Raw genomic sequence first — 27,850 nt, forward strand, 5'->3', positions numbered from 1 at the left:
CCTTATCGACTGGGCAGTGTAACTTGGTATACAATTCCGGCCTGTAAACAGGCAGGTCGGTGATGTGGGAAGGATACAGGGGAATATTTTACATACAGAAAGACTCTGCACGAGAACACGTCACTGCTCGATATGCCGCCAAAGCAGGAGGCCTCTACGGCATCAGCTCATTGATTCAAGATGCTCGACTTCGCTCGTCTACCTTGCTGCAGCTTTTCTTCTTCAACCCACCCGTTCTAGCATAAGTCCCAACATACCCAACTCGAAACCTTATGGCAGAAACCTGCCACAACGTGCGGAAATAGCAACGGGTTTCAGATGTAAGGATCGTCTTCTGGGCAGCTCTTATATCAAGGTAATTATCGATTACCCCCTCGATGAGAAATGCGACAATGGCAAGGCTGGCACGTCTGAGTGCCAGAATCTCAAGTAATCTCGGTTTTAAATCTCAGACTTAATGGACTCTGCAAATCATTGACAACTTGTTGCGACGATTCGTATTTGTATTCCCAGCACCGGCGGATGATACCTTCAACAGAATTGTCGCTACTGATTTGAGGCCATATGCCGTCTACAAGCGCATCAAGAACCTCATCCTCCGCAGTTTCTGGACCATACAGCACCTTCCATTCAATAATCTCGTAAATGGCAGTGCCAAGAGCGAATATCTCACGATTCATAGTCCCGATATCGTGAAATTGAGGCCGCTCCGAGCCAGGTGGACAGTATCTATCCTCACATCCGTACCAGTCACCGGGATAGTTGTCCATTAGATCTGAATCCGCGAAATCACAGAGTTTTAAACACACGTCGTCGAAGAGGAGCGCGTTCCGTGTGGACAAGTCACCCCATATAACATTGCAGCTGTGGATGTGCGCAACGCCTTGAGCAAATTGGACTGCTAGCTTGAGTCGTGTTTGCTCTGCGGGTGGGCTTGTTGCAGTTTTGACGATATGATCTCTGAGGACACCATTTAGAGCACGCCCTAGGCGAATTGCCCAGGCCATGGGCTTTGTTCCTTTGTGACCGACGGAGAATGTTTCGAGGCCAAAGTATGGGAGGATACGATCGTGTTGACCAAGAGCCTCATAGATAGTGGCTTCTTTCCTCGCCCTCTTGTCTGACTCATCCGCGCCCTTTCCAGGTCCAAGAGCTTCACGATTCTCATACCAGACTGTGCCACCTTTAGAACCAACGGGTTGTCTCTCGCGCATCCGTACTTGCCATCGGCAAACGCATACACAACGCTGTCGATGGTTTGACAGAGGATCTGAATCTTGCCGTTCCTAATCAATTCTGGCGCCATGAACATGCGTTGTGTACTAAGAAGAAAGACTTTTGGTCGCTACGAGTGTATCGAGATTCTGAGGATGTCTGAGAGATTAAGTACAAAGGGACGCTTAATGCTCGGAAGTGCTACGGCCTGAGGCCAAACTCCACCATGCCAGAACGTCCCTTGCCCAATCTTTCGGGTGCTAGAAAGATTGCTGATTGGCTATAATAGCGATACAATCCTACTGTAATGGAGTGCCCCGGTCTTTATCTTATCAGATCTTTATGTGTTGGGTAGACCACTATGCTCCATGGAGATCTTGGCTTCCTACTTGTGCGACACTCAGGGCAACAATGGGTATATACTCACGGAGTGCAGTAGACGGCAGCTTTCGAGTTGCTGAAGGGCATTGTGAGTGCCTTGAAGACGAGTAGCCCTTACACTTTGTCAAGAGCTTGACTATGGTGGAGTTTGGGCAGCAGGAGCGAGAGGTTATAACGGATGAGTCAAGATCACAGAAGAGCAAGAATGACCTCACTAATCCTGAACATCAAGACTGAAATTTCGAGAGCCGAAGGTCGGAGGACAAGAGACGTGCTTGACCTCTCATACACAGCCTTCGAGTGACGAAGTGGTTTTGCGACTCTTCACCTCGCCTCGTTGGCCACACATCTGCACTGCAGATGCTGTAAGGTGGAGCAGATTATTGTAAACACTTAGAGGAATAACGGAAACCGTCACAAGCATGGAGTGATCGTCTGTTTGTAGACAAGCCAATATGTAATCGACAACTGAATATCTGCGAAGATTTGAGGGCCACTTAGCCATCAGTTTCATATCACACTCAATTTGCAATTATCACGCAGTATTTCCAATAAGACCGTTGTGGTACGTGAAGCCATTACTTCATTTCTTCCATTCATCCCATCCATCCCACATATACCATGTGCCCGCGTGATTAATCCATTCGTTAAGAGAAATGGGATAGCCTGCAATCATAGCGAGCTTCACACCTCTGTTTCCATTCCCATCCATACCCATGCCATCCCTGATCGAGCCCCCATCGAGCATTGGTTGTGTTCGAATCGAGGTCTGCTCCGGAAAAAACCTTTACGCTCAAACCCACAGTATCCCTCTGTCACGCGCAGGGCCATAGAGCACTTTTCCTCGTACAAAAGCCGGCCTCCGCCGTCTCTTCTCACTCTCTATACTAGAAGAACAATCGTCGATGCATGGTTGCTTTTCGCCTGCATGTATCCGCACCATTTAAAAAAACATAAAGCCCAATGCAAAACCGAAGGAAAGACAACAAAATAAAAACCCTTCATGCAAACATTAACGCATTTTTATTGCCTTCTTGCTGAAGACTATCCGTTTTTGTCTCAACCGTAAGGACCCTAGTCCTCGTAAAGTAACATCAAAGTGATGCTGCACATCTTTTGGTGCATGCAGATGCAATAATCGCTGCAAGGATTGATTGCTACACCTCCCAAGTCTAATTCAGAGGAGCACATACAGGTATTAGAAGTAGAAAAACGCTTCATGCCGGGGCCGAAACAAAACCCGTCGCTATGCAAAAAAGAAAAATGACGAATCGGGGTTGCATGTACAAGAACAAGGGATTTCGACGTTCGTGTTCGTATCAAAATGGTCGCTCAAACGACGGCCATCATATGCATCCGCTGACCAAGACTGCGTGTAGGGGAGCTGTCAATCGAGCCGCTGAGAATTGAATTATTGCTGTGACTTCGAAGCAGGTGTTTGGGCGGGCTTACACTAGGATCGGTGAAGACTCGTGTGAAGGCTGGGCTCGATTCACGATGAGGGCTGACCTCGGGGCTTTGCGAGTTACCATTCGCTTTTCGGATCAAGTCGGCCAAGGTACGACTAAGGACACTGGCCCGATGGACGAGATCGCGGAGACTTGTCGTATCAAAGGGCATTTTGTTGGGAGACTGGCTGGCCAAGGTCTGGAGGAGAGGGTCTGAGGTGGATCGATGTTGGTGCATAGTCTCCATGACGGACCGAGCTACATCAGAGGCACTCTTCATACTTGAGTGCCGTGGAGATGTTGAAGGTGGCCGCAAATGATCTCGCACTGGTGGACTATTCATAAGCCCAGCTCCAAAGATGTCGTCTTCAGGGGAAAACACAGATCGCCTCCGAACGGTGTTTCCATCGTAAACAAAACCGGTGGGTTGGCCATGACGATTCAGGACCTCGAAAGGCGCATCGGGAGTTTCCAAATCTTCACCATCAGGCCCACTCTCGTGATACTCATCGTCCTCCGACGCCTCCGTTTCGAAAACAATGGAAGCAGGAGAGTGTTGAGGTGGAGATAGTCCAGGATCTTCTTCATCAGGTACTGCAAGAGCGATGATTCCCTCCGCCTCCTTCCATAGGGTGGCAGATGGGCCATTCAATAGACCCTTCTCCCGGGCCAGCAGTCGCAATCTCTTCAGGTCTTCCACAAGAAGACACACCTCCCGAATCTGTCCTACATGCCCAACCACACTCGCTTGGCTTGCCTGGATTGCTGGTGGGACCAGCATGCCACTATTCTCCATCTTGATATCTCCATCATCTCCATCCTCTACATCATTATTTTCGAATTCGAAATCTCCATCCCAATCCTCACTCACACCTTTGGCTCCTAGACCCCATGTTCCAAATTTCGGAGCCAATTTCGAATGGTCGCGCTGACCAGCAACATCAGGCACAACTGGTACGCTCTGACTTCGAATATGCAGCGCACTGGGTCCTCGTCGTCCAACAGCGCGACCACCTCTGCCATCGGCGATATTCTTGACATGAGCGGTCTTAGGTCTAGGAGAATTACCCATCAGATCAACTTTCTCTCCGGACGAAGGCTCAGACCAGTCGAAGAGATTGCTCTTTGGTCGTTCCGCACTGTTTCCATTGGTCGATCCGCTGTAGGTTAAATCTGCGAGTGCCGCTCGAAAACTGGAACTCACCCTTCGCGAATTCAGGGAGCTTGAAGGTGGCGATAGCTGGCCGCTGACATCCATATTCTCATCATCCCGGGTCCAATCTTCGTCCTCTTCTTCGTCATCTAAGGACAGGCGGCTAAAGTCTTTAGTAGCAAGACAGAAGCTTGGCGGAGAAGAGGGAAACACCCTTTCGGAATCCAAAGTACTAGTTCGGATAGGCGTCTGGAAATTGTCCTCTTGTGACGATCGCCCTCCTTTGACAGGAGTAGACATGCCCTCATCCTCCTCCACGATTCTGTTGTGGCCCTCTTGAAACCCTCCATTAGCTAACATCTCATGAATAGAAAGTCTCTTGTTCTTTGGATGTCCATTTAAACTTGGTGGAGATTCGTCAAACATGGAATCAAGTGGTGCGTTATGGGACCTTAAGCTGCCAGTGGCTCCAGATCTCAACGAGTCAAAGACAGTCTCACTTTGGAAGTCCATATCATCCTCGTCACCGGAAGTGAACCCTCTCATGTCGTTGTCTGATCCAATTAGCGTCGAGGCACGATCCGTAAGTTCTGAGGTTCGTGGAGGTTTTGACATCGCGGAGCCCACAAAAGATATAGACGCCGGTGATGCATGTCCCGTAGATGACACCGTGCTTGATGCCGTGGTCGTGTGTACGACGGGTGAGCTTGGACTCCGACGAGGAGCAGACGAGGATGATGAGGACAATCCGAGTCGAGCGAGATCAACGTTGAAACTCGACAACCTAGTTAGTGGCGGTAATGGAGACGAACTGTTGCGGCTCCGTCTCGCAAAACTGGAGGCGAAGGGATCGCTAGGGGAGGCTTCCTCAGTTGGTGACACGGGCGATCTTTGGAAGACATTCGGGTCCATGATAGGACGATGCCTGCTAGTTGTAGAACCATGTGCTGTGGAAATGCGTCGCCCAGGCATAGTGGACACTACAGGTGCTGATGAGTAGCGCTTACCCCCACTTCTGCCATCAGCACTTCTCTTATTCCCTCTCAGACTGCCAGACCTTTGTATCCAAGAGCTGGGCGAGCTGAAATGCATGGATAAAGATCGGCGAGCTCGTTTTTGTGGTTCCTCCACCACCTCTGTAGAAGGCAGAGGCGTATCTCCTGCACCTTCAAACTCGTCATCGTCAAGCTCGAAACTTTCATCGTAGTAGACCGCGTTGCTGGACTTCGATACCATAATGATACCTGGCTTCACCAAGGTAGGTCTCGCAGAATCGTCTAAGATGATCCTCCTGGATGTTGCCTGGGTATTTGGTATGCCCCCGTCACTCACTCGCCCAGATGCTCTTTCCTTTGATAACTTGGTTGGTCGAGACTCGAAGTAGAGGCGCCATGCATGACGAGAGGCTGGTGAACCATTTTTGATGGGTGTGATGTGCACTCGAGTCGTGGGTTCTTGCTGAATCGGCTCTTTCATTTTTATGGAGTCGTCCCTAAATTGTTGCTGCAGCGTAACAGAGCGCTGGTGACTTGTCGCTGGCCGTCGAAGTGTGGGTACTTGAGATCTGGATCCACTCCTCGATACTGGCCCGCTTGTTGCTCTTCCTGATGTGGTCCGCTTCACCAGCTTGTTTGGAGGTAATTGTGCAGGACTGCTTCCTGAACTAGATAGAATGGGAACAACTGAACCGTATGAAACGGTCAGTGATGGTGAATCTGGCCCAATACTAGATCTCGGGCTGTTGTTGTGAGAATTGGGTATCGTCGACAACCTCCTCATCCAAGAACCCCTCGAAGAAATTGATTCCCTTCGCGTTTCCTCCTCGGGATTCCCAGAACTCTCCTCGTGCCTGAACGCTGACAATTTTCGTCCACTATTATTATTCTGCAGTTCGGATCTTGTATTCGATGGACGTTGACGGAGGGTTGGGGGCGGTTTTTGTGTAGATTCGGGAGAGGGTACTGAGGGTTTCATTTCCGGAGTGATCACAGTCGAGCTTGTGCCTGGCCGCGAAATGGGTGAAAATGCTTCCGGGCTGTTGTGAACGACGACGCCTGCGATATCTCCAGCTTTTCTTTTCTTTGAAGAAGGCCGTGGTGGACTTGAACGTTCCGGCTTTCCCAATGCCAGCCCAGCGGCAGCAATCCCTACAGTACTCGAAGCAACGAGCTACGAATGTCAGCATATACCGTTGGAGGGAGTCGAGGACAGTGCAGGCAATCAATTGCAGAGTGGAAAACATTGCGGCTTCGAGTGGAGATGTTTTAACGCGGGGAAAGGTTTAGGTTGTTATTTTTTCTCGAAGTACTCACACTCGGAACAGTCTTCATGATGAATTATCCCCTCTGGCACACCGGCCCACAAGAAAGGAAAAGACGGAGAAGAATGTCGTGATCGTGAAGGAGCTCAGAAGCATCGTAGAAGACGGTCCATTCCAGCTGTTCTCGAAGACGTGGAGGGGAGGGGAAAGGAATGGTGGTGACAAGAAAGTCAAAACAGCGAAGTAAACACCAGACCAGACTTCCGTTCCAAAGCGTGTCGACTCGATTTGCGTAATTAGCGCCTGCGACCGATTGGAGGATTGAATGTCGGTGGGGGAGAAGAAGAGACAGCAGCCTACTCCAGTCGGCGTGCTGGTAAGAGAGGAGAGGAGAGGAGAAGAGGGGTGGTGAGTTGTGAATGTTTCCACGAGAACGAGGTGGATTGGAGATGGAGAATGTAGGGTACGAAACGAGACGAGACGAGACAGTTGAGATGAGGAGCCGTGGCCGTGCTTGCCCGCCCTGTGAGCCTGCCCCGTCCTGCGTGTGTCTGGGTGTCTAGGTGTCTAGGTGTCCGGGCTGGGCAGAGATAGGCAAGGTTGCGTGCCCAAGCCCAAGCTTGCCTCGCTTACCTACCTTAGGTACAGTACAGTATAAGTATGTTCCCGGCGGTGCGAGCGAGAGCGACTTTTTACAGTAGTGCTGTTCAGTGCGTTACAGGCTTACAGCGCTGCAGCGAGATTTCCGGCTAGCCTATCGTCGCCCCAGCGCGGACTTCTAGCGGGCTGTTAGCGATGACCTCCTCCTTGAACCAGCCTATTAATGCCAGCCCGGCAACTGCCACTACATGTTTACGACCGCGTCTAGTTCTCCAGGGCTAGGAACAACCCTGATCTGAGCACTTGAGCTGGCCCGATGGGCAATAATCCCACAACGCGAGCCGGTTTCTACGGAGGTACAGCGGTCATCTTTTCCCCCCAGGCTACAAGGGTCCCCAGGACTTTTCAACTTCAACACCGCACAATTTCCTTAAAACAGGTCCAAATCGAATGAAAAAAGTACTGTTAGACTACTGAAGTCTAGCTGATTCTAACGGTACAATTTTTTCAAATATTTGTGGTAGTTGTGGTTGGGGTTACAAGGGGGAGAATCTATGCCAAGGAAAACAGGGGGTAAAAGATAACCGCTGTACCTCCGTAGGTGAGAGGTTTATCATTGCATTACGGCAGCTTCGCTGTCTCTCAGGCTTTTCATTTGCTGACCCTCGCCTGGCTACGCCTCATGGCGATTAGGTGAGGTGAGGTGAGACCAAGAAGGGGGAGAGAGGGGGAGGCGGCATAGAGTTTGCTCCATTTGGTATTTCTGCAAGCATGCCTTCATGCTTGTCCTGTCCGCCGACCTGGTGAGACGGAAGCTCTACTTCAAGCAATTCCTTCGCGACCGAACGAAGAAACAAGGATTCCGCTGGCTGTCAAGGAATATATACCTGGGCTGCATCGGCTTGGGACGTCCGCAAAGTAATGTACGGGCATGTCGCAGGAGTCACTTCCATGGTCACCGCATCAGATATTCGTTGCACCAAACTCGGATGTCTACCTTCGCTCTGTTCTCGGGTTCGGCATCTACAGGGCAGACGGGTGGCCACACTTTGCGGACTGTCAGTCTGTCTGTCTGTCTACAATGGAGGACAAGATCCTGTCGACCGTGGGCAACTCGCAGATGCCACACATCACTACATCCAATCTTTGAGCGGCACCAGAGACTGAAAACTTTGTGTCTGGTATCAAATCAGACATTGAACGTCGTGTCACTGTCAATATTCCCGCTGAGCAGAGCAAATCCACACCTTGACCGTATTGCAGTGGAATTATAGGGCAGGGAAGCATGTTATATTTGATTCTTGCTTTTGCTTCCTGTGGGGCTCCGGTCAGACAGGCTGGATCTGTACTGTAATGTACTCATATGTACTGCTTGCCGGCGGCTCTCATGTGCTGGATATGTTTCAGTGGAAGTGCAAGAAGGCGGACAAAGGGTGCAGCTTTGCCTGCTGGACATTGTTTCAGATCGAGGAAGCCCGTCCCGCTTCGGCAAGAGCCATTTCCAATCAGCCAGAGGTGTGGTCTCATCAGCAAACATATTTTAATAATAGTTCCGAGATATATGGACAAGAAACTATGTTTGGTAAGGCACCCGAGAGGTCAAGGAGACCAACATTTCATGCAAAGTCGTCTAAACAGTACCCCACCTCCGAAGGACAACAACAACAACAACAACAATAATCTCGTATCTCTTCCCAAGAAGCTCTTGACTGCATGATGCAGCCATCGTCTGATAATCAGCCATCAAGAAAGCGCTGCTCTTGAATCTCTTGGTCCATCCTGAAAACAAGAAACCTGCGTCCTTCCCGTAGACGATGTAACTGCGCTCTAGCAGTATCTCCACCTCCAGCCGCTGACCCCAACTAGTTTCGAAAGTCTCCACTCCACCAGACCGGATATGCTGTGCCAGAGATCCGCCCAGACGACCCCTCCTTTGGTTTTAAACGCATTCAACTTGCCCTCTCAAGCATGTGCAACGAACCAGCTCTGATTCTCGAGAAACTCAATCATGGCTTTGGCATCTAAACCAGGTCCGGCCCTGAGAGCTTGTACTGGTATTCGGAACCTGATATCAACCCGTTTGCAGCTCCATTGAGAAGTTGACGTGAAGACTCACCGGATCGCCGTCGACTGTGGAATGCCCGCACCCGCAGCACAATCAGTGTTATCGTATATGGATTAGGAAGTAGGTGCCCGTCACTTTTGTAAGATCACGCCGAGTCGCGTGTTCCCAGAATCCAATCAAATTGCTCATCGCCCATCCTGCAGAGGCCCAATACCTCGTTTCCCTGCCATGGCCTGCACCATGACCAAGCTATCTAGCCCGGTGGGAATGTACTCGCTCAAGATACATCGAGGCGCTTCTCAACCTGCAGCTTGCCAAGCAAGGTCGAAAAATTGAGGAGCTGTTCTCAGACATAGTAATGCATTGTTATTGTCGTTTGTCTGTATGCAACGTTCACACACCAGATCAGGACAATTGGATCTGACCCGCCAGTATCTCTTCCTCGCTCTGACCTCAAGCTAGTCTCAACGGCGGGGACGCCCTTTACATGAACCACGGGGAAGAAAATGTCCGTTGAGACATTATTACAGGTTGAGCACAGGCAAAATACAATCTATGTGGATGTGACGTAAGGTGGACAAAGTAATGGCGAGACATTCTCATACAACCGCCACGGATTGGTTCAAAAGGCAAAGCTCGTCCACCAAAACACCTCCGCTGCTGCTCGGCAAAGTTTAGGAAAACTCCTCCCTTCGGAGGTTCAGCTGCTCGAAGCATCCAGATGAGTACCACATATCTCCAAATTGCCGAAGGTCCGTCAGTCTGGGACAGGGCATGGAGCTTGACAACGCACAACACCACCTCGGAACACACCACACTTTCCAAATTCCATCAGACGCCCATGTAGACATCGTGAACGCTACGGCCAATTGGCAATCTAAACACCAGCAAACATTTCCTCATCGGCTCAAAAGCAACGAGCGTTAGGCATAAGCTAAGGCCACCAAGAACAGGTTTTGACTAAACAACCTAACCGTACGCATCCCCATCCACCGCTTTCTGTATGATCTGAGCCAGGATCTGACAGGGTCTGAGATTTACCTTGCAGGTTTTATAACCCGATGAGCACTCACAGATCTTGCTGGTGGCTGGGCTGGGCTGGATGTCGCTATCGACCAGGATGCGCGTGAAATAGACGACCCCTTTTATGTACTAGAGCAGCCAATCAACTTGTAGAGCAACACGAAACATACACGACTTATGTCATCCGGCCTGCACAAATTCACAACAATTATTATTCTACAAATATTATTTACCTAGGCAGCGCAACCCACAGTTCTCCAGAGCTGCACTCTACCCCACCCTTCCACCAAGGCACGGAGCCCCGGCACCAGCTCCAAAAGCCAAAATATGGAGACCTAAAAGAAGCATCATGCTTGGAGGGGAAACTTCTGGCTTGGATTCTTGCTGTTTTCCATTCTGTCAAACCCGCAGAAGCACCTCAGAATTGAAAGCGACTACTCGTACCGCCGTAGGTATTTTCTCCTCCCCGTCTGGTCTGGTCTGTTCGCCCAGCAGCAGCAGCCAGGCAGGCACGGAGTTGCCGTTCAATAGGTAATGTAAAACTGAGTGAACCCCTATCACATTATTATTCCCACCGAAACTGGCAGGAGGAAGCCAAAGGGCAGGGCAGGGCAGGGCAGGGCAGGGCAGGGCATAACGGCGTCATCTCGCCAAAGCCCGCCCGCTGCATTTCAGCAGCAATCACTGGACTTTTTAAGCCAGCATTATCATTCGACGCCACTTCTCGCGTCTCTTCACTCTCTTCGCAATTCGCAATCCTTAAGGTAATCGAAAGCTGACACAGATGCACCAATCAGTTGTTCCGCCGCGTGCGCAATTTTGACTCTACGACAGGAACCACGCGATACCCTGAAGCAAGGGATCGGCTGTCTTCGAGCCAAATCGCTATTTCATTTCTCTATTTGTGTAAGTATTTTTAGATCCGACAATCCCAATCCCAGCAATTGGCTTAGCTTGCCTTGCCTGTCCCGACAGGTCGAATGGGAGGAGGCCACCCGGATCAGCCCCAATGTTGAACCTTTAGCCTCAAGGATTGATGGTGCTCGGATCCCCCACATCTTACTCAGAAGAGAACATCGTTGCGAATACAAGACGTTTGTTATGCCGATGTCAGGGGATTTAGAGTTGGACTTCTGACTAGACTTTTTCTTCCCTTGATGTCTTGACTTTTGACGTTCTGTTCCTGCGGAGGTTCTTTCTTCAATCTTACGTCTTGCCAAATCAGACGGTTTAGGTTTATCTTTCGCCATGACCCTAAAGTCTGCCCAATCCAAGTCACATCGGACATCCCTCCAGAACTTGCCTCCCCATTGTTTCCTGCTTCCTTGTGATAAGACGGCACGGTATCATGGAAGGATTAAGAATTGAGGCGGATCACGTGTGGTACTATGGATCTTCCTCGAAGGAAGCCAGCCCCTTTCTCTTCCCACGTGCAACGGAGCATCTGTACCACATATCACGCGCTTCCATTCCTATAATACCACACTCTGCCCTTCTCTCATCCAATCCGCTCCCATTCCTCAACGCGTACCTGCATACTTCTCCTGGGAAGCTCATTTCATTTCCTCCGAGATCTTCAGCCGAAACGCATCCCGAATGGCACAGACAGGGTCGGCGTTCCGCTTTGCAATTCATTATGATGATCCGGACCCACGAACGAGCTCACACTGAGTTTGAGTCAGTGGCCAAGCCAAAAGGCTCTTCCTTGTAATTCTATCTTTGCTTGTGCTGCTCTTGTCGTACCGGACGTCTGGTAGCGCGCGGTTGCCAATTTTACATTATCGTGTTTTGTTTCTCGTTTTGTGTGATGGATCGATGTCATTTGTGATACCTATCGAATTGCGTTTTGCGTCTTGCTTTGTTTTTCCCAGCCCGGTGGTTCAGTCTTGATAGCTTCCACATATTGCTTCTCCGGATCTGAACTTGGAATGGAAGAGGCGCGCAGATCTCACCACGAACGGCAGTGGCATCTCCACGTGTAATTATGACAGTCACATAAGATCTCTAGGAGATCTATGGCGATGAGACACAGACAGACATCCATCAATTGGAACACCGGAGACAGCTCCGGTGTCACATCCCTTGCGCTAGAACGACGATTCAATAACCGGGCGATCCTCCAAAACAAAACATACCTTCCCCAAAAGGTGATCGTGGTACTTATGCCAACAGCATACTGGCAAATATCAACCAGCGTTCCAAGGTGACGGGAAAACTGGGGTGCATACGGCACGACCGCCTCACTCTGCCCAAATGTTTCAAAACTATATCTCCTCTGAGACCCCTAATCTAGGCGATCGGAGCAAGTGACTTGGACGACAATGGCTTTGCTGTTTTTGTGATTGTGTTACATTGTTTGTTGGTGTTTTCGATCGGATATCATTATCACGGCACACGTGGACCAACAAGATGAAATATCTGATCAACACGAACCTCATCATGGTAGGGACCGCACCCGGCTACCCAGTTGCGTTATTTTGCTTTAAGTTTTCGTGAGAGGAAAATAGAAATAGGATCGATAGATCGTCAGCTGAATCTTGATCTGGTTTCAAAGCACGATACACTGTTGAAAAGCCACCAACGCCGGGGGTGGATTGTGCCAGAGAGGTCTTGCAGCGCTTGGTTTGCTAAACTCACTATTAAACATCAAAGTTCTTTGACCAACTTCAGACAGTGTGTATTAGGGTTTCTAGAAACTGCCCTCCTATTTTCCATAGATCTAGGATCGAGCAATTAGAGAAGATCGCATACAACATTTCCTTTTGGATGTCAGGTCTACTCCCTTACTCATTGCACCGACAATGAGGCTATCCTCTCCCAAGGACAGTTGATTTACTGGTTGTACAGTGCAGAGGATCCATTCTCAGTCCATCATCTTTCATTACCAAATTCGACTTCCAAATGTTTTACTCAGTTAAATTATCTATTTTTACTTCTTCCTCCCCGTTTTACATTGCCTTCTAGGCTCTACCTCTTCTCCTTCTCGTTGATGACAGGTATTTCTCCACAATGACATCCCCGCTCCGCTCTTCCTAATCCAAACAATCCGACCATCCAAGAACCCTCCTTCCAAAACTCCACTCTCCAGTCTTTCCAAGCCCTCACAGATGAATTACCACTGAGTGGTGGATCATCTTCGCAGAATTTTCCATTCTCATATTATTCCTCGGAGTAACCACCCTCATCTCGCAAGGCAATCCCTGACCTATCCTTGAATCATGTTTCGCTGAAAAGTCCAACCACCATGACAGGCTTGACAGCCCCGATAGGTGGGGAAAATTTATGACTCTCGAGCTGGCATCGGCAGATTGAAGGGGAATTGAGGCTCCCCTGCGGTTAAGCTTTATGTGCCGCATCCGGGTTTGAAATTACGTAGAAAACCACGGCATTTAGTTGGAAGCCGGGAAACGTGAAGCGGGGTGCAGTAGTTCTGCATATTATTTCTCTTTTGGATGTTTTTGAACTTCCCAAGTTGAACGTGGACATCGGATTCTCCGTCCGAATTCAGCCTGCAACTGCAGCTAAAAGTTGCACCTTCCAAACTTGGACACCATGTGAAATAAGCTTCAGCAGTTGAGCAAACAATGATCAAGCGATCATCCAGAAAGAGCTGTGACCGACAGAGTCCTGTTTTTGGGCTTCCCCGGTATGTTGTATGATGGGTGGAATCTCGTTTCCGCAGGCACAGTACTCACCTATTGTTGTTCGTTGGCGGATATTGGAAGCAGTGAGCACCACGAGGAGGCTCGACGAAGTAAGTATATAATAAGCAAGATTCCTTTCGTTTCCAAAGTCTTGAAGACACATCACACTCGTTACGATCCAGCTCCTCGCCCACCACCTCCTTTTTCCATTGTACATAGATCTTCCCCGTCAATCCAAACCCCTCTTCTACTTGAGCATATCCCAATTCCCCAATCCCCCAACCCCTCAAAATGATCTTCCCACTCCTCACAGTCCTCCTCGCAACCCAGGCCTCCGCTGGCCGTCTCATCCAGCGTGACAGCTGGGGAGGTGCTCTGTCCCTCGGACCCACCAAATCCAACATCGTCCACGCAGTCACCACTCTCGTGCCAGGCAAAGCTCCCAGCCCTCAGAACGGGGTGCTCTTCCTTTGGCCTGGGATGTCGAATGGAACGGGTGATTTGATACAGACGACGCTTGAGTCTTGGCCAGATAATTCATGGTGTGGTGCGGCAAAGGGGCAATGGTAAGTTCTTTTTGTCCTCATACCTCTTCATAGGCAAGCAGACTGGTGAAGGGAATGATAATCTGGAATATAATGCTGACGAGGTTCATTGGAAGGTGTGTCCGGGCTTCCTTATTCGGCAGCTTTGGTCAGCTAGATGGTGTAGCTGGTGTTGTGAAGAGCAACGATGAAGTCCGCATCGAGTATTCCCGCAGTGCCGATGGAAAGATCTGGAACCAGTACAAAGCTTCCTGTTCCTGCTCTCAAAGTTCTCTAGCTAACGTGGAAACTAGAAATGTTACTAATGCCGTCACTGGTGCATTTCTGTCTACTTTCAGCCATGCATCTGGCCCCATGACTGGGTATGATCTCCTCGTCCTCAATCTCGATCTATACAGATTATTGACTGCTTCCAGATGGGGTACTGGGACCGAATGTAACGATGGATGCAGCGGGACTATCGCACCTCAGACCTACAAGAATACCGTTATTACCCTTGCAAGTTCGGACACTTCTTTTGGAAAGACTTTGAGCACATCCCAAGGAACGACTTACAGTGGACTCAAGAACTCTGCTGACGGCAAGACTTGGTCTATTGATAAGATCAACATCCCTGCTATGGTTGTGTAAAGTACTACATTGTCGAGGCCGGGACGGGGAACATTGTTTTCGGTTAGTGGAGAGTCGGAAACGAATATGAAATGCTTTCTGATAATGTCTGTTCCTACAATGATTACTTTCGTTATCCTCTTGTGACGACTCGTACGTTCAGAGAAGAATCTACAATAAGAAAGCACAGTGACTAGACTCCCTTGCCGTAACTCCATCGTCTGTTTAATCACTCGGCTTGCAGCAGTCGAGTGTGATGTTCTTTGTTGACAAGTGAAGTTAGCGAGAAACTCAATCGCAGATAAAGTTCAACCCGAATTCACAGCACGCAACTAGTCATAAGTAGACCATGAAAAAGCTCTACGTTCCCATAGCATATCGCATTGTCTAATAACATGGTAGCATTTTATTTCCACGTATATACAATTCCCCCATTCCCCACCCAACTATTTTTCCATCCCGGCTTCAGTTCCTGCATTTCAGCCTACCAAATCACACATTGATAGTCACCGTACTCGTCTGCGTAAACCTCACACTCGTCGTTCCCCTCCCCGTCGTCGTGGGCTCAGGGTCCCCACACGTCGCCGGATCAGTCACAACCGGCTGCGTCGAAACGACCGTCGGGCATTGGGGAAGTGGATTGCCTTCGGTGTCGAGAGGAGTGAACGAGATTGTGCCACCTGCACTGTAAGTTTGGGCTGGGATGACGATGTCGGGGTCGAGTTGGAGACAGGTGCGAATGTTGCTGGGGGACATTAGTGTAATTCTATATCTAAGGTGGATATTTGGGAATCTTACATATCGTCTGTGTCGCAGAACAATGTATCAGCTGGGAAGGTGTAGTTTGCTGACGATTGGAGGGTGGCATATGATCCCGCCGGTCTGTTTACTCTTGTCAGTACTTCCTCGGTTATCTTTGTACTTTTCACCCCTCTGTGCTCCCTCGGAAATCTTAATGAGAACAATGGAGAGGAAGAAAAGTAAAGAGACATGGGAAACTCACCCTGGTACCTCCCCACACCAGAACTTCTCCGTTACATAAACATACGAGAATCCATCTGTCACGACTCTAACCAAGCCGTCATCATCACAGTCCAAAGTAAACCGTCCATTAGACGAAGTCGAATGCTCGAATTTATTCGGGCACGTGAATACGCCGTCACCATAGCTGATGGTAAAAGCTACATCGCCTCCTGGTCCATCATAGGAGATGAAGTTGTTGATTGTGTAAGTTGAGGGGATGGGACAAGCGGCGCTGTAGGGGTTGGTCGAGGCGGGGAGTTTGGCGGCTTGCGAGGGTGTCAGTGCATATGTTTCTCCTTCTTATCGGGGCACATAAATTTAGGATGGCGGAGACTTACTTGTCGTAACTGGAGGAGACGTGGTCTTGGTCGTCGACGAAGTTTTCGACGTCGTAGGGGGCTGCGTAATCGGCGGGGTGGTGCTCTTGCTCGTGGAAGTTGTTTTCGAAGTCGTTGGCGTCGGAGGGGGCGAGGTACTGCGGGTTGACTTAGTCGACGAACCACTTTTGTTTGTAGAAGTTGGTGGTAAATACCTTGAAGATGTCGTGCTCGTAGTGCTGGTCGTGCTCTTCGTCGTTGGCGGAGGAGGCGACGTCGTGCTTGTGCTCGTGCTAGACGTTGTCTTGATGCTTGAGCTTGTCGGCCGTTTCGTGGATGTTGGATGTGGAGGATTTACTGTCCCTGGTGGTGTCCCGAATGTGAAGCCTGGCAAAGTCCCGGATCTTGTTATCTCAGTCCCAATAGTGAAACCTGGAGGAAGTGTAACACCGGGTGGGAGACTAAAGCCCGGTGGAAGTGTGAAAGGATCTCCAAGTGTTGCGCCACCTGTTATGATAGATACTTTGGCGGTTGATCTGTTGGGGATCAGAATCTGTGGTAAGCAGTCTCCCAATGAGCTCAGGAGAGCTGCTCCAACTAAGAATTGTTGAGTCTTCATCCTCACCGCTGGGAAATTAGATACTGGGAGACAGTGTTACGAATTGGCTTTTTCGAAGTCACCAAAGCTCCCGTTCTCAAGTATTTATTTCATACTTGTCCCATCTCCGCACCGGAAGCTGATGCCCGACTGCAAGGTGAGAAGACTGAAGATCTGGACACTGCAATATACGCACATCGTATAAAATGCCATGTAACCTTCCCATCGAGCATATCAGCCTATCTTGACACCTTAGCCCAGAGCCGCCCAATCCAATTGAGTTGTCCATCCAAACTTTGGACTGCATTTGGCGCATGAAGCTTGACATCGACAAGACCAAGATTCAATTTGGCCTCCGGATTCCAATGTATATTTAGAAACCGTTCATAATGTTCCGAGTTGCTGGCCTCACAGCCTCGCAGCATACAGGAAGAAGTTCCCCCGCGATGTCCAGGAGGAAATCACAGGGGCTCGCTTAATTCTGGATGAATTCCCCTGCACTTCCGTCTGGAAAACCCTCTCGCCAAGGCTGGATAGATGAACTTGCCACCTGGTGGCTTGGGACCAGATCTTGAGAGTAGACTATATGCATTTGTCGATGCGGCTTCAATGCTCGGTCTCGGGACACACGGCGTGTCGTACTTACGGGGAGTCTGAATCCGCTGGGCGTGTGTTTGTAGCTGCTCACTCGTAACCTGAAGTGTAAACAATCGACTGTCCCACCATAAAGCTGTATGCAAGCCTGCACTACCTCAACATTGCATTCGAGTGAATGTTCTTCCCATATGATAGCAAACGTATTCTGACGTCCGATCGTAGCTGTAGTAAACTACTTGAAACGTTCCCTTCTTATGTAGTCCAATAATAAGATCTGTGCACCGTAACATTGATATTTTACAAGGTTGGCTGCGCCATCAAAGCAAATCCAGATCCAAATCTTTTCTAAACACACAAGGTTCGCTGCTCCAAATGAAGCGATTTCAAGCCACAAAACCTTCTCTCATTCTTACCCTTCCAATGCTTTCCTCCGCCATGTCTCTCATCTCTTCAGGCTGTTGGCTTGATTTGAAAGTATATGGTAGAACGTTGAGGACGGAGGATATTTCGCTTGGAAGGCTGGCAGAGAGGAGGTAGGTAACGTGTTCGGGTGCTGTTTCATTTGACTGGACAGAAAGACATGTCGAAAGACTGTTGTCGATTTCAGTGTTTGCTGCTCGAATATCTGCAGCTTTTCCCTTGAAGGGGAGGCTTGCTTGGTCATTTCGGAGCTGGTAAAAGGTGTTGTGTGTGGCAACACGGGCCATTTTTACGAGGAAAGGAAATCTGTCTTGGAAGAAATTTTGGTCAAATGTGCGCTGGACGGCATTGAATGGCGCTGTAAGGTCTTTGAGTGTTTCTAGCTCCATGAGAGCTCCTAGGCGCTCAATTTCAAACAAGCAATAGAACACGGAACGAGCAAGCCGCATCTCCCCATAGTCTGGCCACTCTCGCTGACAATAAATGTCTTCAAGTGCTTTTGAAACTTCTAATATTTGTTTCTGCGCATTAAGTCAGAATGATTGTCCTAAAATACATAAGGTCAAGGTGTGACCTTCAGAGCATCTTGACGCATCCCCGTCCCGAGCGCCACAACTTGATCACCTTCAACCGTAGCCTCTTTGTCTCTAAACAAACGCATCAACTGTAGAAATTGACTGTTTTGAAACTTGGTACTTTGGTCCTTCTGCACACTATTCAACAACTGACCGGCAGTCTTGGACAGATCATCTGGATTATTCTGCTGCTCTCGTGCTTCTGACGTTTGATCTAGAGGATCGTGGATTGTGTCTGCGCCAATTCGTTGCTGGTCCAGTAAATCGGAAGAATCCTCCATAAGTCTCTCTGCAGATTCATTGATAAGAATGTCTTGGCCCATTTCGACACTTTGCTCTTGACTCGTCTCCTGACCGGCCTCGAGAGCCGCTGCTCTCTCTGCTTCCTCGAATGCCCGAGCGAATGCCTCATCGGAGGCCTCTATAGGCTGCTGTGTTTGCTGAGACGCTGAAATGCTTGCTTGGGGTTGCGCAAAGCCTCCCATATACTGAGATGTCATGTTTAGCCCACCCATAGGCCGAAATTGAGGATTCATTTGGCTAGGCATCTGACCCATTCCCGACATCTGGCCTTGCTGCCGTGCGAACTCTTCATGCCACCCTCCTTCATTTTGTCTTTGTTGTACTTGTGGATTGAACGGTTGTCGTTGGAACTGAGGAGGTGGAGATGAGATATGTAGTTGTTGAAAGTCGGATGCCCAGCCTGAGGGTACGGGCTGTTGGAAGTTCTGGGGAGCGTGTGAGAAGCCTTGTGGTTGGTGGCTCTGGTCAAGAGGTAGTTGCCCTGCTTGGAACGCTTCGAAATCTGGATCTAGAAGGCCGGCATTGGGACCAGGAGAGGAACGAAAGCCCTAGAGGAGTCAGTCCCACTGAAGCGTCAAGGGATCAAAGCTGAACTCTACCTGCGCAGGTGAATGCCGCGAGATTAGGCGGTCTTGTTGCAATGTCCGGTCTACGGTACTATGCTTCTGGAAGTTCTGGAGCGCATTTGAAGGTCCACACATGGAGTCGGCCATGGTGAATGCTTGATGTCTCCACTGTATCAAAAAGTTGTTCGAGGAGCTACTTGAAGATTTGTTCGAAGTGTGGAAGTGGTGGTTGTTTGATTCGAAGGCGAATTCGCGGTGGAAATGAGCCGAGGCACGTTGTCTCTTTGTCCGGATTCCCGAGGTTTATCCAGAGGCGGTGGTATGTGGGTGCTAAGGAAGGAATAGACCTATTAGTGTAATATACAATGGTCTTTAAACATACAGTTGAAAGCTGCGTGCAAGTGAAATATGTTATTTGAGTGAAGTGCAGTTGATACACTCCGCGAAAGTGGATGAAGTCGAACGGGCCAAAGTCACAAGCCGAGCTCGGGATTTCCTCGGGCTCGGAAGGCTGGACCTGGCCCTGCCGTTCGGCATTCTCCGTTACGACTTTCTGGAGACAACCTGGCTTGAAGCTCTGATATCGTTTCTCGAACAGCTCTGATACCACGACCACCTTGACCACAACATTCCACACCTTCGGTCAAGATGGCACAAGTTATTTCAAACTCCGGGCATGATGATATGATTGTAAGTTTTGAATCCCACATAAATTGGACGTCTCAAGCCCTGTCGCATCCATAAGTCTTCTAGACGAATGAAGACTAACGGCCTTTCCAGCACGATGCAGTCCTAGATTACTACGGCCGGCGACTTGCAACATGCTCTTCCGATAAGACAGTAAAGATCTTTGAGGTAGAGGGCGAATCGCATCGTCTCACAGAAACCCTCAAAGGGCAAGTCTTACCTCCACTCACTTTGTCCGACAAACAGCTAACAGGCTCGAAGTCACGAAGGCGCCGTTTGGTCGGTCTCATGGGCGCATCCAAAGTACGGCAATATCCTCGCATCTGCCAGCTACGATGGCAAAGTCTTCATTTGGCGCGAACAAGGCACGACGTGGACCAGAGTCTTCGATTTCGCTTTGCACACTGCATCCGTAAACATCATCTCCTGGTCACCACACGAATCTGGTTGCTTGCTTGCATGCGCTTCTTCTGATGGCATGGTTTCTGTTCTCGAATTCAAGGATAACTCGATGGACCACAAGATCTTCCACGCGCACGGCATTGGAGTCAATTCTGTTTCCTGGGCACCAAGCACAAGTCCTGGTTCGCTGGTTTCGAGCGCAGGCGGTCAGGGAGGCGTACGAAGATTTGTTACAGGAGGAAGCGACAATATGCTGAGACTTTGGAGCTTCGATGCTGCGTCGCAGAACTACACACAGGAGCGAGAGCCATTGACGGGTCATACAGATTGGGTTCGTGACGTAGCCTGGTCCCCTACAGTCCTCCAAAAGAGCTATATCGCGTCTGCCAGTCAGGATAAGACGGTTCGGATCTGGACGAGTGATCCTAGCCAACCAGGTGTGTGGAACAGCAAGGTCTTGAATTTTGACGTGGTACTCTGGAGAGTTAGCTGGAGTTTGAGCGGGAACGTATTGGCAGTCAGTGCAGGAGATAATAAAGTCAGTCTGTGGAAGGAGAACCTGAGGGGAGAGTGGGAATGTGTGAAGACTATCGAGGAGTGATAGAACATGGTAGATCCGCGCAAGGAGGATAGGTCATGGCGTTTCGGGGAACGAAAAGCTTGTAAGCTTAGCATTTGAATGACAAGAGGTTATGAAAGCCCCGGTGCAAGGCATCTGGACGTAGTGAGGCGTGGTATATCTACTTAACACCATATATTTGTTGCTTTTCACACATCATGCTACTATTTACTGCCATTTATCTGCTATTTTATATGCCTAATTTTTCAGACATTCCTCTTGCCAGTGTTTTTGAATTGGGCCGTCAATTTCTCTTTGATCTTAGAAATTTAGTCTTGGCCTGGACCTGCCATCTTCCAAGGAGTCACTTTAGCAGTCCTCGAAGCTCTTAGTCAGACGTAGGGATACATTTGGAGTAGTATGGCTTGCTTCTTTGGGCGACTGTTCCCATGCCATATTCTGCGCGACTCCTTGCTAGCCTACAATCTCTTAGAACAGCAGAGTTCTTACTTTGAATTGGGACACTTGTGTTGATGGACTTCGCAAGCAATGATCATCAAAGATGGCTCCGTTTGAGTTCCTTCAACAGGTGAACCCAAAATAAATGCAAAGTAAAGTTCCATCCTGCTCTCACCTGTGCGAGCATTAGACAATGCGCAATTTGTATTGTATTCGATTGTCCAAGCACGTCACCTATCCCGCCAGATAGTTGTGATGAAGCAAGTACATCAGTCTTGCCCCTATGGCTCTATCGCCAGTATCCAAGGTTGTCACATACTCTCCTCTCGTATTATTGTACCGTAAATTAGTCGTCGTTCTGCCAGCAGTACGCAATGGAGTTTCTGTTCATCTGTATTAAGCAGACGCTACCAGTCCAAATCCCAATGACGAGATTTAACACTAACACTGAAATACTATTTGTAAATGGACTGCGCGCACCTTCCTCCCTATTTCTTTACAGTCCGAGATGTCATTCTGTCAAAACCTTTTGTAGAATCAAAGACTTTTCAAGACCACAATGTCCCTATCACACTGTGTTATGCCAACTATCGTGGATCATACGTCCTGCCAGCTACGATCGAACTCTCCATAAGTGCTACGAGCTTGGCAAGTAAGCTGCTTATGCTCTATCTTATGACTTTTTGCAAAGCAATGTCAGCCCTGTTGCAGATCAGGCACATGAGAGCACGTTGTCTCTACGTTATCCAGTCGTAGCTTCCATGAGTCGCGATCGGCAGTAATATGCCATTCCCGAAGCATGTGCGCACACAAGAGCATGATGGAAAGTTAAGTTTATAACTCCTCGTCTCCCTCTTGTAATAGCAATACGTGGAAGGAGTTTCCAGACAAACAAGGCCTCACATCTCTCGATCGTTAATCATGTTACATAGCACTCTCGTCCTATACACCGTCCCATGATGCCTCAACACCACACGCACGGTCCATCACCCTCCTCCCCTCCTACATCATCCCCTATTACGCCTCACCCAACCTCTCCTAACCCATCTCCCTCTAGACCCGGCATTTCACGGGCTCTTGCAAGAACCATTCCCGTAGCAGAGTTCAGTACCCAAATAACGCCGCCAGGCAAGCAAACAGAGCAAATATGTATCGAAATATGACAGTACTATTAACAAACCAAGCAAAACAGCCAGGTGTAAGGATCGCGCAACACCAACCTTGTCTTGAGGTTGGGCGGTCATCACTATCAGGCTCTGGAGGCTAACCTTCAGTGAGTGAGCTGATATGTTACAGGGACTCCCTCCCCCCGACGCAAGGCGCATTCGAGCCCCGAGACGACCACGAACGAACGATCCTCCTCCGACGATGCAAGGCGCACTCGAGCCCCGAGCGGTGGGTGGGAGGACTGGAAGTGAGGCGGTGGTGGTAGGCAGGATAGGGGTCAGTGGGTGGGCTGTTATAGGGTAGTGAGATGGATTTCAGGGGAGGAGAGTGATAGGGACTTCGAAGCAAGGCGCCGTCTGAGCCCCGAGCGGAGGTTGGGAGGATTGGAAGTGAGATGGTGGTGGTAGTGAGGAATTGGGGAAGGGGATGGCTGTTAGAGGGCAGTGAGGAGGTGGTGGTAGCTGGCTTGGGGAACTGGTGTTGATCGAAGCCTCTTTCGGGGGGTTTTCAAGGGTTAAATTCCCTCCAATTTTTTGCTCTTCTTTTTCCTTGCTGTTCTTCCGTATTGGTCTTCTTCTACTGTCCGCTTGCTGTACTTGCCAGCTATGTTGATAATTTTGCCCATCTTCCTGTACTGCCTTGGAATGGACCCTGGAGTGTACTGACAGCAACTTATGCCATGAAGTCGCTGCCTCATCAGCCCATAAAATCTACAGCCGATCCTGGACTTCGGGCCCCATCTACCAACTCACTATCAACTGTGTCTTTTCTGCACCCGCCCATGCCAGCATACTCGTCGACGAGGGAAGTTGCGTCCCTGAGGTCGCCAGCAAGCCAGCGACGGTGACCAAAACCCACCCTCGACCCTCTTCACTGTGTATTGACTTGTTAAAACACATCTCCAGCATACCAGAAATATCATCTGCCCCATAAGGCTATTTTTAAGGACTTTTTATACTTTGACAGAGCTCTTAGAAAGTTTTTGGCCTCTCAGAACTTTTTTGGGCCTTTGGGATCTCTCCTATAATTTTCCGTTAAGCGAGACTTGACCACTCGCCCCACTTCGACCCAAACTACCTACCTAGTGAGATCACCATGGCAGCTTACTTTGCAGTACCTCAAACCAGGCGTGTACGAAGCGATCGGCCCAGGCTATCAACATACCACAATCAGATTCACAAAAATCACAATCATGAAGCTTTGAGATGTGAAGAAGAAGTCAATTGGCTCCAGAACGGAATCTACGGGTAGCATGCTGTGCTACAAGCAAACTCCAATGACCTCTCTCTATCAGCCAAGTCATTCTGCGTATATTCATCCACTGATCTTGCCGCTATCCAGATTCATTCTTTTTTTCGTTATCCATCATGCAACCATAAATCAAAAGAGTGTGTGCGTCAAAATATGACAAGAAAATGTAAAAGAGTGGGTTGCAAAATGCAACTTTTCAAAGGAAAGAACATGCTGGGCTATATGCTTGTGAAGCAGCTGGTTATCGGTCTTCAGAGCTCCATGAAGGAGCGGATAAGCAACTTTCAAATGGAAAATCATATGGCTAAGCTTGGAGCCCTATGCGACTGCATGAAGTGTCGAAGGGCGAAGATAAAATCTTAGACAAAAGCTCGTTGACCTTTGGGGCCAAAGACCTGACACAACAGATGACAGAATCAAGTCTGCATGGTCTACGGTGATGTTTTAGATATTCAGTAATTAGTTTGACTACTGGGACTGTGTTGTTGCTCTCGGATTTTGACTCTCCCCTCGTATCGTTGGCGGATTGGTTGACTAGATGGGAGAGGACATCAGATCAGCGTAAGTGTCCATGAATTCGATAGCTTCATTCTCCGTAATCTCGTCAACACCGCCTCGATGAACGTTCCACCAGAGAAAAGGGCCTGAGTTGGTGGTGGAAGACTTGGGATCACCGAGCGCACTCCACCATCGGCCAACAACAATGCGACCACCTGGCAGAACACAGCCTTCGTAGCACCAAACTTGGAATGGATCATAGATGTCGTGACCGTTGGTATCCTTCTCAGTGTAGTACTTCATCATTGTCAGGCGTTGGAAACCATGGAAGCCTTGCTGAGTTGTCAAAGCGTGAACTCGGCCAAAAACATGTCCGGTCTGCGAGCCTCTGCAGCTGCCCCAGAATTGCTTCGCACCAGGTGTGTTCTCCAGAAAAACATGAGCTATCTTTGCTTTGCGTTGTTGAGCTGGATCTTCGAACGGATTGCTGCACAGCAAATTCTCGAAGTTCTTGGGCCAATTGTACTTCGGGCTCGTGTCCTTGTCGAAAAACAGATCCATGTCCTGGGTATGGATTAGCTACATTCAGGGTTGCAGATGTGTGTCCCCTACCTCGAAAGACTCATTACCATCCAAGGAGTCTGTGTGGACTACGCTCTTGTGGCCATCCCATGCTCTCAAGCTCGCCAAAGTTCTTTCCTCCATGTACACTGGTATCGTGTCAGTAAATTAATGTAGTGTCGGACATGTACTTACTGTGTGCACTCTTCCAGTGACGCGCTAGTGGTTGGGTTCCACCCTTGATATGACCGGACCAGAATTGGGGGAACTCGTCATTCTCAAGGAGTCGATACTCATGCGCGAGGAGTCCCTCACCTTCCGACTTCAGGTGGAACTTGAAGAAGTTGACAACGTGCAGGAGCCAACGAATGTTGACTTGTTGCTTATAAAGACCCTTGAAAACTGGCTGTACTTTTGCTGTGGAGTACGCTTGGTATTGAGAGATATCGAAATGTCCAACCTTGCCATTGCAGCAGCCTCGATTCAGAGAGAATGGAGTGAGTAAGAGCTGAATGACGTAAATGAGCGAGTCTGTTGCATCAGCCGTTACAATCTTTTTGAAGCTGGAGGCATCATTGGTGTCCTTATCAAAGCTCGTGTTGAAGATCGCGTCGACAATATCAACATCATCTTCGAGTAGGTGCTTGATGAACTTCAAGTTTCGTCCCTCGACAAAGACGTGACCATAGTATCGATTTTTGACCTGGCAGGCATTCGATTCTGTCAAATACGGTCAGCATGTGCTGGCAGTACATACTCATAGTCAAGACGTACCAAGAAGTAAGCCTCGGAAAGCGTTGAGGACATCTCGTTGATTGCTGGCCTGATAAGCTATGATATCCTTGTTTAACAGAATTCCATGTTGGTTGAGGTCAAAGCAAGTCCACTTCAAACAGAGATTCTTTCGGAACCGGTATATCTTAGTAGCATCCCTCGGACTGAGACCATTGACATCATCAAAGACCGTGGCGAAGCGCTTACGCCAGACACTGTCTGTGATTGAGGAGTATGCTTTCTTGCAGATTAAGCTGTAGCGGAAAATATCGTTGTCTTCGGGGAGGAATAAAGCGATGTACTGGTGAATCTGGATCGAAGGCAAATCAGCTGTGCCCAAAGCTGTCAAGAGTGCTATAATGACTTGGGGTAGAAGATGGTAGATTCGTGCACAAGTTTGCATGTGGACCTTAATATGCGAATGTGTGGATAATTGCGTGCCATGGTCGTGTGATGAGTGATGTGAAAGTGTGCCTCCATTTGATGTGTGGGAGCTCATAGAGAATTTGAGAGAATGAAAGTACGTACCTCAGTTGGAATGCTCTTGAATAATTTCCCAGCAGCGGGTTCTTGAACTTCGATCGAAGAACTACGCTTGAATCGTTTGGCGCGTTTTCTCCAAATTCCCTTATGATCCTCATCCTCGATATCATCACAATGTGAACCTGTGAATTCGCGACCTCTCTTGGAATTTGGGGAGACGATTGCTCTACGGACTTCTAGCTTCTTTGCGGGGTGGTTTTTGTCTGGTTCCTCGTCCCATTCATATTCGGTAGCGCGGTACTTCTCTTCTGGTTTCTCCTTCAAAGGCGCATGGCGCGAGGATCTGGTTCGGACCATGACGACCGAGTGGTACTTCTACCTAAGCAGTGCGATTGGATGGTAGGAGCTGGGTGCTTCTGAATGTGCAATGGGTCAGTGGTTGTCTCCGGTAAGGTGGTGGATGACCTACAATAGATGTGGCTGTTAAACAGGACACTTGGTGTCGATGCTTGACGGCAGTGCCTCCGACGGCTGAAGGATGATTGTAAGGAGCAAGATGATTTGCCAAAAGCAATTATTGGACTGATGAAGAGCAAGCTTGTCTGATACTTGGAAACGTTAATAGCAATGACAAGGTCTGCAGCAGGTGCCGGCCGGTGACCGACTGACTTACCAAAATACAATTGCCTGTGTTCAGGACACTCTGGCGGATGGTGATGGATGAATCTTGGGAGACTTTGAGACAGTGAAACAAAATGAAAAATTGGGGTTGTGGTTGTGGGAGCGCGCGTAGGCCAGGAAGGGCTGGGGTTGATGTTGATGGGTGAATACGATGATGAAGGTGCGAAATCGGTGGATTCCAGAGCAGTAAGAACGATGTTTCTGCAATAGACACTGGCAAGTCTGTCGATATCTGGTGTTTAAGAATGTCTTTACCAATGAAGGCGGGCTGGGTCTTGGGAGTGATGGAGAGTGCATGATGGTGAAAGTGAACAGAAGGAACAGGACAGGATGAATTGAGGACGTTTTCGCCAACCTAAACAGACGCGACTTCCGAATCCAGACGGACAATCACCTCGCACACGCACTTTTCAGGACTATCTTAAAGTAGCGAACTTGTTGAACTCCGTGGGATATGCTGTTTTAGATTTAACGTACGAATGTGGGAAAGATTCAAGAGGCCCAGGGAAAGGAATGGCTGCCTCCCGAGAGTTGTAACTCAACACCATCTATTTTCACTTTAATGTAGAAAACCCCAACAAGCATGGGAATCACAGTTGTTATAGACAATTTGTTCTTTCCTGGTTGAAAGGTATTCTCGTTATGCGCAGAGCAGCTAAGCTCAAGCTCAGTAGCATGGACTTCGTTGATACGTGCCACAGGTCAAGTACGCCAACGACTTTCTCGACTATTTTCCGGCTCTACAAAATCACCTTCTCACTGCTTTTGCTGCTTCCTTGAATAGTGATTCAAATTAGCCTGGCATATTATAAGCCATCGAGTGTTCTGTACGGAAGTTATTCTATTTTCTCTAAGCAATCGATGAATTTGCGATCTTTCTCCTCAGCGGCTCAACTTTTGTTTGATCAAGATATGCATGAGCAGCAATGAAGGGCAAAGGCAGTTCAGAGAACAATTTGTAGGTCTCGACTATACTAGCATCGACC

The 27,850-nt window shown here is 48.9% G+C and overlaps 8 protein-coding genes across 8 annotated transcripts; 3 read left to right on the forward strand and 5 right to left on the reverse strand.

Moving 5' to 3' along the window:
* Window positions 1–425: 425 nt before the first annotated feature.
* Window positions 426–1,214, reverse strand: ONS95_000814 (uncharacterized protein; the record flags this gene model as incomplete). The annotated part of the gene is made up of 1 exon (XM_058493987.1): window positions 426–1,214. The coding sequence occupies one exon, from the start codon at window positions 1,212–1,214 to the stop codon at window positions 426–428; it is 789 nt and encodes a 262-aa protein (XP_058364189.1).
* A 1,714-nt stretch (window positions 1,215–2,928) lies between these two features.
* ONS95_000815 (uncharacterized protein) lies at window positions 2,929–6,527 on the reverse strand (the record flags this gene model as incomplete). Its single annotated transcript, XM_058493988.1, has 2 exons — window positions 2,929–6,366; window positions 6,510–6,527. 2 exons carry the CDS (start codon window positions 6,525–6,527, stop codon window positions 2,929–2,931), a joined length of 3,456 nt encoding a protein of 1,151 aa, XP_058364190.1.
* A 1,883-nt stretch (window positions 6,528–8,410) lies between these two features.
* ONS95_000816 (uncharacterized protein) lies at window positions 8,411–8,737 on the forward strand (the record flags this gene model as incomplete). Its single annotated transcript, XM_058493989.1, has 1 exon — window positions 8,411–8,737. One exon carries the CDS (start codon window positions 8,411–8,413, stop codon window positions 8,735–8,737), a length of 327 nt encoding a protein of 108 aa, XP_058364191.1.
* A 5,612-nt stretch (window positions 8,738–14,349) lies between these two features.
* Window positions 14,350–15,062, forward strand: ONS95_000817 (uncharacterized protein). Its single transcript, XM_058493990.1, has 2 exons — window positions 14,350–14,696; window positions 14,751–15,062. The coding sequence occupies exons 1-2, from the start codon at window positions 14,410–14,412 to the stop codon at window positions 14,962–14,964; spliced, it is 501 nt and encodes a 166-aa protein (XP_058364192.1). The 5' UTR covers window positions 14,350–14,409; the 3' UTR covers window positions 14,965–15,062.
* Window positions 15,063–15,435: 373 nt separating this feature from the next.
* Window positions 15,436–16,902, reverse strand: ONS95_000818 (uncharacterized protein; the record flags this gene model as incomplete). Its single annotated transcript, XM_058493991.1, has 5 exons — window positions 15,436–15,688; window positions 15,742–15,825; window positions 15,947–16,232; window positions 16,305–16,441; window positions 16,499–16,902. The coding sequence occupies 5 exons, from the start codon at window positions 16,900–16,902 to the stop codon at window positions 15,436–15,438; spliced, it is 1,164 nt and encodes a 387-aa protein (XP_058364193.1).
* Window positions 16,903–18,460: 1,558 nt separating this feature from the next.
* On the reverse strand, window positions 18,461–19,489 carry ONS95_000819 (uncharacterized protein; the record flags this gene model as incomplete). The annotated part of the gene is made up of 2 exons (XM_058493992.1): window positions 18,461–19,324; window positions 19,376–19,489. 2 exons carry the CDS (start codon window positions 19,487–19,489, stop codon window positions 18,461–18,463), a joined length of 978 nt encoding a protein of 325 aa, XP_058364194.1.
* Window positions 19,490–19,990: 501 nt separating this feature from the next.
* On the forward strand, window positions 19,991–21,032 carry SEC13 (GTPase-activating protein S13; the record flags this gene model as incomplete). Its single annotated transcript, XM_058493993.1, has 3 exons — window positions 19,991–20,032; window positions 20,123–20,238; window positions 20,291–21,032. The coding sequence occupies 3 exons, from the start codon at window positions 19,991–19,993 to the stop codon at window positions 21,030–21,032; spliced, it is 900 nt and encodes a 299-aa protein (XP_058364195.1).
* A 3,369-nt stretch (window positions 21,033–24,401) lies between these two features.
* On the reverse strand, window positions 24,402–26,540 carry ONS95_000821 (uncharacterized protein; the record flags this gene model as incomplete). The annotated part of the gene is made up of 5 exons (XM_058493994.1): window positions 24,402–24,929; window positions 24,978–25,075; window positions 25,122–25,646; window positions 25,701–26,010; window positions 26,229–26,540. The coding sequence occupies 5 exons, from the start codon at window positions 26,538–26,540 to the stop codon at window positions 24,402–24,404; spliced, it is 1,773 nt and encodes a 590-aa protein (XP_058364196.1).
* Between the last annotated feature and the right edge of the window lie 1,310 nt (window positions 26,541–27,850).

The sequence above is a fragment of the Cadophora gregata genome (genome assembly GCF_030347475.1).
Source record: "Cadophora gregata isolate MNR1 chromosome Unknown scaffold_1, whole genome shotgun sequence".
Taxonomy (NCBI): Eukaryota; Fungi; Ascomycota; class Leotiomycetes; order Helotiales; family Ploettnerulaceae; genus Cadophora; species Cadophora gregata.

What these genes read in the sequence shown, in the direction of transcription:
- ONS95_000817 (XM_058493990.1), top strand. Translation starts at nt 14,410, where the DNA reads ATGATAATCTGGAATATAATGCTGACGAGGTTCATTGGAAGGTGTGTC. An exon ending in GCATCTGGCCCCATGACTGG is followed by an intron (nt 14,697 to 14,750) that starts GTATGATCTCCT and finishes GACTGCTTCCAG; the next exon opens with ATGGGGTACTGGGACCGAAT.